The sequence below is a fragment of the Halyomorpha halys genome, unplaced genomic scaffold, assembly GCF_000696795.3.
Source record: "Halyomorpha halys isolate HHAL.00 unplaced genomic scaffold, Hhal_1.1 Scaffold18.1, whole genome shotgun sequence".
Taxonomy (NCBI): domain Eukaryota; kingdom Metazoa; phylum Arthropoda; class Insecta; order Hemiptera; family Pentatomidae; genus Halyomorpha; species Halyomorpha halys.
In genome coordinates, this window is record NW_027114407.1 from 2,456,990 (window position 1) to 2,466,634 (window position 9,645).

General features: G+C 28.7%; 1 protein-coding gene across 5 annotated transcripts in view; it reads left to right on the forward strand.

The window, feature by feature from the left end:
- polybromo (protein) overlaps positions 1 to 8,400 on the forward strand; it is a 44,177-nt gene extending 35,777 nt beyond the window's left edge. For 2 of the 5 annotated variants that reach the window (XM_014420395.2, XM_024361115.2), the window contains 4 exons: positions 188 to 255; positions 6,936 to 7,001; positions 7,081 to 7,177; positions 7,609 to 8,400. In XM_014420395.2, the coding sequence (XP_014275881.1) occupies positions 188 to 255; positions 6,936 to 7,001; positions 7,081 to 7,177; positions 7,609 to 7,825 (448 nt within the window). In that variant the 3' untranslated portion in view covers positions 7,826 to 8,400. Of the gene's footprint in view, positions 1 to 187; positions 256 to 3,094; positions 3,175 to 6,935; positions 7,002 to 7,080; positions 7,178 to 7,608 lie in introns of those variants that run through there. The other 3 variants (XM_014420385.2, XM_014420404.2, XR_010844584.1) reach the window with 2 other exon arrangements.
- Positions 8,401 to 9,645: the final 1,245 nt, after the last annotated feature.

Below are 9,645 nucleotides of genomic sequence, written 5' to 3' on the forward strand. Positions count from 1 at the left end.
CTACAAATGAAAAAATTGAAATCCCTAGTTGAAGCAATTGAGCCATTTATACTGGACACTCTGTATAGGAAATTATGTTTTCTTTACAGCTATATACAAAGTGTATTATTAGTTTATTTTATTGGATTATAATAATATTGGATAATGATGTGTTGTCTCGGTGATTTTATGTGAAAGATATTTTCAGGAACTTTGTAGCGAAAGTGAAGCCCCCTCCGCCCCCAGTGAACACATCTTTATCCGACGCAATTACCGGTTTGTCTTAGATGATTCATTCTATTCTAATTCTATTAATCGCCTATTCCCTATTGCTCTGTATTTTGTAGCATGGCTATCCACTATCTGCAGAATGCTGGATGCATTTAATTTGTCTAAACAATAATAATTATAAATGTAGGCATGGCTTTTCAGTTTTTGTTATTGGTTTGTTTCACTTACAGTTTTTCTTTCTTCCTCCACTCCACCCCATATATTCTGTGTTAGTATTCATACGAAAAAAAATGATTTTTTATAAATTTATCTGCTAGACATTTTTTTTTATTCATCGGCTTTTGTTTTTACTAATTTCTAAAAATCTAATTTTGTTTAAAAGTTTAATTAGCCTACCACAAAAAATCAACAGTTTAGTCTTCAATTTGTTTATGTCAAGTACTTTTCAACAAATTTGTTTGATTAAAGAGTTGTTCTACCTATGAATTAACCGATTTTTGAAAGAAGAGAAAATCTTGTTAGATACAAGAAAATGTAATGTGGAATATCAAAATTCAGAATACTAACTTACTATAGGATGAATCCAGATGAATCTGGAAAAGCCAGGAAATTTTATAAACCTGAAAAAGTGATAAAATTTCATGAGAAACATTGAAAGTCAGGGAATAGTACAAGTGAGTGCCATGTGCCATTAGTACCATGAATCCAAATCATATTTGTCATATGTTTAAGTAGCAGTGATTTATGCTCTAGTGTGCATTTGACACACCAAAAGTTTCTGTAGCAGCCACTTTGGGGGTGGTAGAGTACTAAGCTATTTTTATTTTCTTGCTGCCATCTAGTAGATAGACCCTAATGAATCTATTATAAAAATTCTAAATGACGTATTTCACTCTGATACATCATACCAGTGAACTGTAAAGTGTTAAACTCCCACATATTCATTTCATTTTTATTATAGCTATCCTCAAATTATTAATTTTACATCAGTTATGTTTTATGATAATAAAGCAAATACCAAAACCCTTAATATCACCTATGCGATTATTGTCAACATAGAAGAAAAATAAACTCAGTTAGTCTTATACTGGCTTAGATTTGACGTGATGTTCTTGATCTAATTGACAAAACAGTGCAATAGGTAATAACTGGAGACCAAATTTTTGTGCAGTAAAAACTGAAAAAGGTGCAATAAAAAACCAAAATGTACAAAATCATGCAGTAAAAACCCAAAATGAGTAAAAAAACACACAAGTCCTGCCATAATCAAATTTATTATTTAATTTATAATATTAATACATAGAAAGCTTACTTAACCTTGATTGAGTCAAATTAAACTCGCTAAATACTCTCTACATTTATGCAAACATACATAAAAAACTAAACAGCTCTAATAAAATATCTAAAATTTTGTCCATAATTGAAGAGCTATGAGGAAGCTAATTATATTAAAGGACATTATATTTCTATTATGAAGGCTGGAATTCAATTTTTCAACTTGTTAAAACTAACTCAATTTTAAGTTTTAGAAAAAATATGGTGGGCACTATGTAGAAAGGAGTATTTAAAAACATTCTTCCATACTAAATTCCATTTTTAATTTCCCCTAAAATTTAACATAGCATGTTCTTCCGCTTAGCTTTTCAATTGTGCACATGAATTTATCACTAACCAACAAGTAATAAGTCAATGTAAACAAATTTTAAAAAGTTTGATTAAATGTATACTCTATACGTTAATAATCATATTAATCAGACCTATTGATTTTTTGTTCAATTTTTATTTAAAATAATATAAATAAGTTAATAATAAATAAATTAATAAAATAAATCAGATGGAAGAATGAAGGGTTAGAGGAAACTGGGAATTCAAGTTTTACGACTTTTTTATAGCTACCCGAAGCCACTGGTTACTGTTCCAACAGCATTTGTCACTTATGTTCACTTTTTTTTTTTGGTTGGATTCAACTCTTCATATGCTAATGGCTTTACCTCAAATATGTCAAATTTAAACTATTAATGAGGAACAAAAATAATAAAATGACACCTATCTGTATAATATAATAAATTTAGTTCAAACATTAAATTTTATGTGTCACAAAAGAAGAGTAAAACGTAGAATTTTGTGCTATATAAAATTAGTGTTATTTAAATGTCTTTTCCATAATTCAATTTCCTGTCGAGATTTGATGCTTTTTGTAGTTAACAAATCCAGTTCCACAAAGATAACATATAGTAACAAAAATGCAATGGAAGAAAATAGAAAAAAGGTAAAGTAAGAAAAATTATATTCTGATGATGGCTCTGAAATATTAAAAAATGTAAATTGTTATAAATTATAAATTACTGAAAGGAAGTCAAAGTTCACTGATGATTAATAGTATTTTATTTTTAGCCTAATCTAGTCTCCACTATTGATGTATTTATCCTATTTGACAAAAAAAATTAACAGAAATTAAAGACTTTGTAGCATAAAAGAAAATGCCTATACAATCAAGACTTGATGGTAGAGCAGTGGCATATAGATTTAACTAGGGAATAGATGGCCAGGCGAATGAATTGTTCATGTCCCTCCTTCTTCTTGGACCACTACTTCCCTGTTCCATGTCCAGGGGTCGTTTATTTAATAATCGTTCTGAAGTGTAGATTAATAGTTCCAATTGATTCATCCAGATTTTCTGTTGTAATCAATAACTACTAGCGTAAATACTGTAGCAATGACAAGAACTTACTCGTGTATTTTACTAACAATTTTTGTAAATTTGCTGTAAGTATAGATGTATTGTATTTATTATAGCTGTTGTGGCTGGTTGGTATAAATTTAGATTTTGTTTAATGCTAGACTGTTGGAAGGTAGTTTGTTTATTGTGGATGGATTTGTGTAGGCACTATATGCCATCCCGAAAGGCAGCGATGAAGGTCGTATCTGCTAGTCCGATGCCCGGTGTCACATTGCATGTTTCTTGTAAGTAACTCTTGCAACTTGTAGTTCTCTTTTAGTTTATGTTCGCATGCTTATTTTACTCTAAAGGATATAGATATAGTTAGTATTTTAGTCGCTTATTGCATATAAATATTTTCTTATCTTAATAGATATTGTGATGTTGCATGTTTAGTTCTTATTATTTTTTTTTAATCAATTAAAATATTAACATTGTAAATTATTAAATTTTAAGATTCTTATTTTTATGTTAAATTAGTTGTTACTGTTATATTGATTTAATTAAGTTAGTGTCTCAGAATTCAATGTGAGTAAAAACAAGAAATATTATTTAATTGGGAGTGAAAAACACATTTTTCCTTGTTTATATTTTTATTGAAAGCAAAACAATCAGTATACTAATGTTTCAAGAGTATAATTAACTCTCGTCCAAAAGAGGTGTTATGTGATATTGCAAACTAGTTTTGTTGTCAACACTCCTATATTATGTAAAATATTTTTAATAATTCAAATATTACCTAATGACAAAATAATAAATATGGATTTTTGGCAAATAAGAGTTACCATGGAGAAAGGTAGGTTTTTAAGATAAATAGACTAATATAATAATGGAGCAACTTAAGTAAAGTTATGTATAAAAGAAAGTAACTGCGATAATTTATATTAAAATATTTTATTTATTATTTATTAAAATTTAAAAATATCAGATGAATTGAATTAACCAGAGATCGAAACAAACTGCAAACTTTTATTTTAAAATAAAAGTTTTTATTTCAATATTTTCTTATGAAGGTTGTTTCTAAAACTTAATACTTTTATTATTAACTGCTATTTTCAATCTGTGAGGGAAAGTTTTAATAAAAAAGTAGATGGTTTATTTACATTTATTTAAAAATATGAACAATGGCACATATTAACATTATAAACCTATTAGTGTGTTGTGCTTAGCACATTTATTCAACTTCATTTATAATATTTTCTATAAAATCCCATTTCCTATATTATTCTTGCAATGGCTCAAAATGCATTCTAGATGTGAAATGCTCTTTTGACATTGACTTGTTGCAGAGCAGTTTTCAATAAAAATAAAATTTTAGTAAAAAAAAAAAAAAGTTTTTGATAAATTATCTATATATTTTATTTTGTCAATATTATTCTACCAGTTCGGATAATTGAACATTTGGATAGTGGACACTAGTGTATGTACATTGCAGTAGAAATTATGAAAAGAATATTAATTTTTTCCTTAAAAAATTTTGAACATACCCTGTTAAAATGAAACATATTGTCAAGGTCCCAAGAATTTACCACATTAAGCTGTATTGCAGTCAGACCCTGAAGGATTGTTATAGTGAGATATACATTTTAAATGAAGTTGAAACTAGGATTGTTGTTTTCTCATTTAATTAATGAATGAAAAATAAATCTTCCAAATATTTAAATAATAATTTTATAAATATGTATTATTTTATTTGTTGGGAATATTAGGAAACATTTTTTATTGATTGGAAATAATGTGTTTAAATTTGTATTTTGTTCTGATTGAGAAATTTTTTTAATATGTTTCTGTTGTTGATAGAGTCCTTAAATAAATGAAAGATTAATTACCACAGTTTAGAATCATTTATCTTTTGAAATGTTTTATATAAGGTGACTCTAACAGTATTTTTATACCAATTCCATAAATATTTTAATTAAAATTTAGCAAAATAGTTTATTTTGGTATTCGGATATCATTTCTACCTCACATTGTCATGCGGTGAAGAGGAATATATCCTGATTTATTTTTTTAAATTAATAATGATGGGAAAATTTAGTAAGAATTGACATCTTATGAAAATAAATTACTGGAGATAAAGAAATTTTTCTTAGTAAATTTAATTAGATTATTAAAAAATACAATTCAGTTTTGATTACCTTTAAATGAGGCTTTGAAGAAGCAGATTGGACTCTGGAACCACCTCACCAGACATGGTTTAGAAAGTGAATCCATAAATATCAGTGCCAAAGTGGACCAAACCTCCTAATCTGCTCTTGCTCTGCCTACTTGATATTAAAGACAAATTGAACTATCTGCTTACCTGGCTGTCTTGAATGGTTTTGGAATTAATAAAATTCTTTTTACAACCACAAGATGGCCTGGTGTGTTTTTAACATTCAAAACTAGGGGATATATCCAAAACAATATGGGATACACTCTGGTAATGTTACTTTGTGATAATTTTAACATCAATCTATTTAATCAACTCCTCCATCTGATACTGATGAATTGGTTGAGTCTCAGAATTCTTCCAACTGCTGTTACTTCCGAATTTTCTTTAGCCCTTAATAAGAAGGTCGACATTTTTCTAACCAGCATCTACCTCTCACTTCCCTGGGCCTTACCCTATGACTCCATTATGAGCAACTCTTAAAGTAATTAACATGCTGAGAGCCAATTACAAGATAACTCCTAGTTGGTATTTTTGACTTGAACTACAGCTACTAAGTATAAGAGGTGTCTTAAATGTGGTAGCTGATATATTTACTCACTAATAAGTTAAATTTCCATTTTCCACAAAATATGAATTGATGATATCATCCATTCAAAACATGCTAAAAAGGCATTAATGCAGCATTTTAAAGATTATGGGTAAATAAATAAAGATCATCCTCTAAAAAGGTTCTAATTAGCATTTTTTCAAACTTTTATGGGATGAAAACATTTGACCTAATTAACATATCTTTAGTTTTGGTGCTAAGGGTCGTTATTGATCCTCATCTTGACAACTAGTGAATAAAAAACAAATTTTTTTCCTATTTATTTTGGTTGAAATAAGCAGCAGTAGGTACAAAAAAAAGTAATTAATTTTTTGAAAGGTGTTATCGTACTAATTTATTCTTCTTTTTTTTTTTTTTTAATGACTAGGTATGACTTGTAGATTGTACACCTAAGATCAATCTTGTACTAGATTGATTTTGGGTGGTATCAATAACAAGATTAAAATTCTTTAAGTTGAAAAAGTATTAAAAGAGAGTGAATTTTGCCTTCTTTCTCTTAATCTTTGCAGGTCTCTCTTTTAAAATTAACATAATTACAATTTTCTATATTCAAACATGAGTTTCTTGTTTACATTATACTTCAAACTATCCATATGGGCGTTGATGACCTCAGGGTTTTACGCCCTTAAGCCCCAGACAACAACAACAACTATCCATTGTTCATATATCAACTCTTATGATATTTAGGATATTAGAACATTCAATAAAATAAAATGGTACCACCCATGTTCCCAAACCAAGAAAGGGTTAATGACTTAAGGACTGACTCATTGCTAGCATTATTGGGTCAAAAAAAAGCTTTGTTACTGTGAAAAATAGTTTTGTTGAGTGTCCAAGTTAGGAGCCCTTCAAATAATTAATCTAATATAATTGTTTTTAGTTACTTCCATCACTACTTAAATTAATTACCCCCTAAGTATAAATGTCTTTATAATTAACAAAGATCTTTTCTAAGAAACACCCATTTTTTCTGTTGATTATTAACAGGTGTGATATTTAAGAAGACTAGAATATGAATGAATAAGAACTGCGAAGTAAAGTACATTTATTAAAAAAAAAACATTTCATTTATACTTTTATTCATTTCAAATTGGACAGTTTGATAGGTGGGGCAAGGTTTGAGTGAATAGGAAATTTTTTTTCAATAGTATAACAAATATTAGGAAGATTAATCACGAATATATACTTCATTATAAAATGAATTGACTCATTCATGAAATTTATGTTCATATGTTACATTTCAGCTGCTGTCACTGGATTATCTGTTAACCATACAAGGAGCACACCTTCCCCGCTCTCACAAAACGGAGGTATGACTATCAATAATTTTATAATGGTAAATATTACCTAACTATTACTGTTACTGTGATAGTAAATGTTTATTTTCAGGATCGATAACTGGAACGAATGGTAGGATTCCCGAACCTTTGTTTGTCACGGTTCCTCCGAGGACTCAGCGCCTTCTCCATTCTGAAGCTTATATCAAGTATGTATCTTAGTAGAAATAGTAATTTATACATTGATTCTACATTTAGTAAGTCTTATATAATCCTTGATTGTTATCCAACAATGAAAAACCTTATACTATATATCAAAAATATTTTGATATTTTCTTCTTATTATTAAAAGTAACTGATTGAAGAAGTTTATCGGGGGATGCGGTCAGCAAAGAACAACATAAATAAATATTGTTTTGTTTATTTATGTTGTTCTTTGCTGACCGCACCCCCCGATAAACTTCTTCAAGCATTAATCTACGGTCAACTATCTACATCTCATTATAAAAGTAACTGAATTTTTTATTTTAAGTTTTGTGATCTAACAATAATTTGTTACTCAAAAGATGCACAAAATAAATCAAGTTATGTTATTTAACAAAGCTCGATATAATTCTAATATATTTTTATTGTATTTCAGATACATTGAAGGATTGACTCCAGACAACCGAAACATCAGTAACTGGGAAAAACAGCTAAGAGCTAGTGAGACAACTATTGAACCTGCGGATGCAAGCAGGCTGCCTATTCATTGGCTAAATAACCGAAATGGGAACCATGGAAACATTTTGAATGCGCTGTGGACATTACGTGATTTTATGTTTAGGGACGCGCTAGGAATATCTAAACATTTATAAGAAAGGAAACAATTGTATTATTAATTAGTGAAAGTGTTATTTTAATTAAAGATATTACGGCATTCTAGATTAACTATATTAATTTTATTATTTAAATAGATCTCTGGGGAGAAAAAACTTTTTTGTATAACTTTTTATTTAAACTTTTGTATCTATTTCTCGTAATGTAGTCTCTTTGTGAATGGTGTAGATATTGACTCAATAGTCAGAAAATTAAATTGTTTATTTATAGGAATTCACTGGATATTTTGAGAGTTGATTTGAAACATTTAAATGTTTTTTGTTCACGAGCACAGCGTGATGATGACCTAGATTAATATTACTATTATTTAAATAGGTTATGTTTGATCTGAAAAGGATGCTGCCTTGTTTATATTATGATACTATGGTCAGCCTTATTCTCCGCACCCAAATGTTAAATTAAAAATGTATCGATTGTAACTTGTAAATTATTGTCATTTATCTTTAGGAAAAAGACCTCATGTACAAATTTTAAATGTTATGTATTTACGAACTGCTTAAATAATAATTAATTAGTAGGAAATAGGTAAATTAATAAATACCTTTTTACCAATTTCTAGATTTTTATTTAGTCCCATTTAGTTAATTCTAATGGTAAAGATTTAATAACAAGAATCGCTTGCATATAATTTTTATTTTATGGTTTCTCGTGTTTTGTAGGCTGTGAAATTAACTGAGGAAACATCCAGAACAATGGGTTGTGTGGTAATGTGCTTTACGATAATCTTTTATAGAAGGCAACATAATTGAAGATTAGTAGCCGTAAGTGATCATGGCTAAAGCTAAAAATAAATATTTAGTCGGTTATGTTCTAATTTTTGTTGAAATATAACGCATATCAAGTGCTAAGGTGGCTCTTACAGCTTTTCACAGGACTAGCTCTCAGCTACCTCGGAAGATGACACCAATGTTTCTCTTAACAAGAAAAAGGTTTCATAGTAGATTGTTAAGATTAGATATCAAATTTGAAATAAAAGAGAGACAATTCAACATTTCTAACATCATAATTTTTAATATTTGGACCTCTTCCCAAAGCACAGCCAGCCCTCAAATAATGCTTGTGTCCAATATTTGTTCTTACAAAAAAATTTTAGTAGTGCCCCCTTGCATTCTGGATGTGAGGAATATTGATCTTTTCTAATTTATTTTACTCAAAATACAAAGAAGAACAAATAGCATTAATTGTATAAGTCTAAACATTTTCTTGATTTGTTGCATGATGTATTGGTTATTTAAAATAGACTAAGAAAAGCCTTAGCTTTCCTAAGAAACCTAGACTAACCTCTCTGGAGTGTTTGATAACAGAGCTCACATAGAATTTAAAGAGGCATTAGAAGATGAGGTAGGTTTTAGTAACTAAATTCAAGCAATACTTAGCTTTCACCTTTGTTATGAAAAATACATGTGATTGCTGGTTCAGGCTCAAAGGCAATGAATATTAAATGGGAAGGAGAGGAAAGCGAGGCGTAAAGTCAAATCTGTTATTGAAGTGAAACTTCTTTACTGACATTTTACACTGAGCATAAAGCATAACACTCTTACTGAGCAATTCTAGTAGACAACATTTTATATTGTAATAGAATAATAAATATCCCATCAGTCTGATTGATTGAATCATGTTATCTCTTAATCTCTTTTTACAATTTTTTAAAAAATTCCTGTTATTGACTTGGGGAATGATTGTTCTATTCTAATGAATTATTATTATTACGGATCTAATATTTTCTGCCCTAAGCTATAAGAAGGAATGTATGATCATTATTAATAAAATTTTAATACATTATTTCATTTCCAGAAGT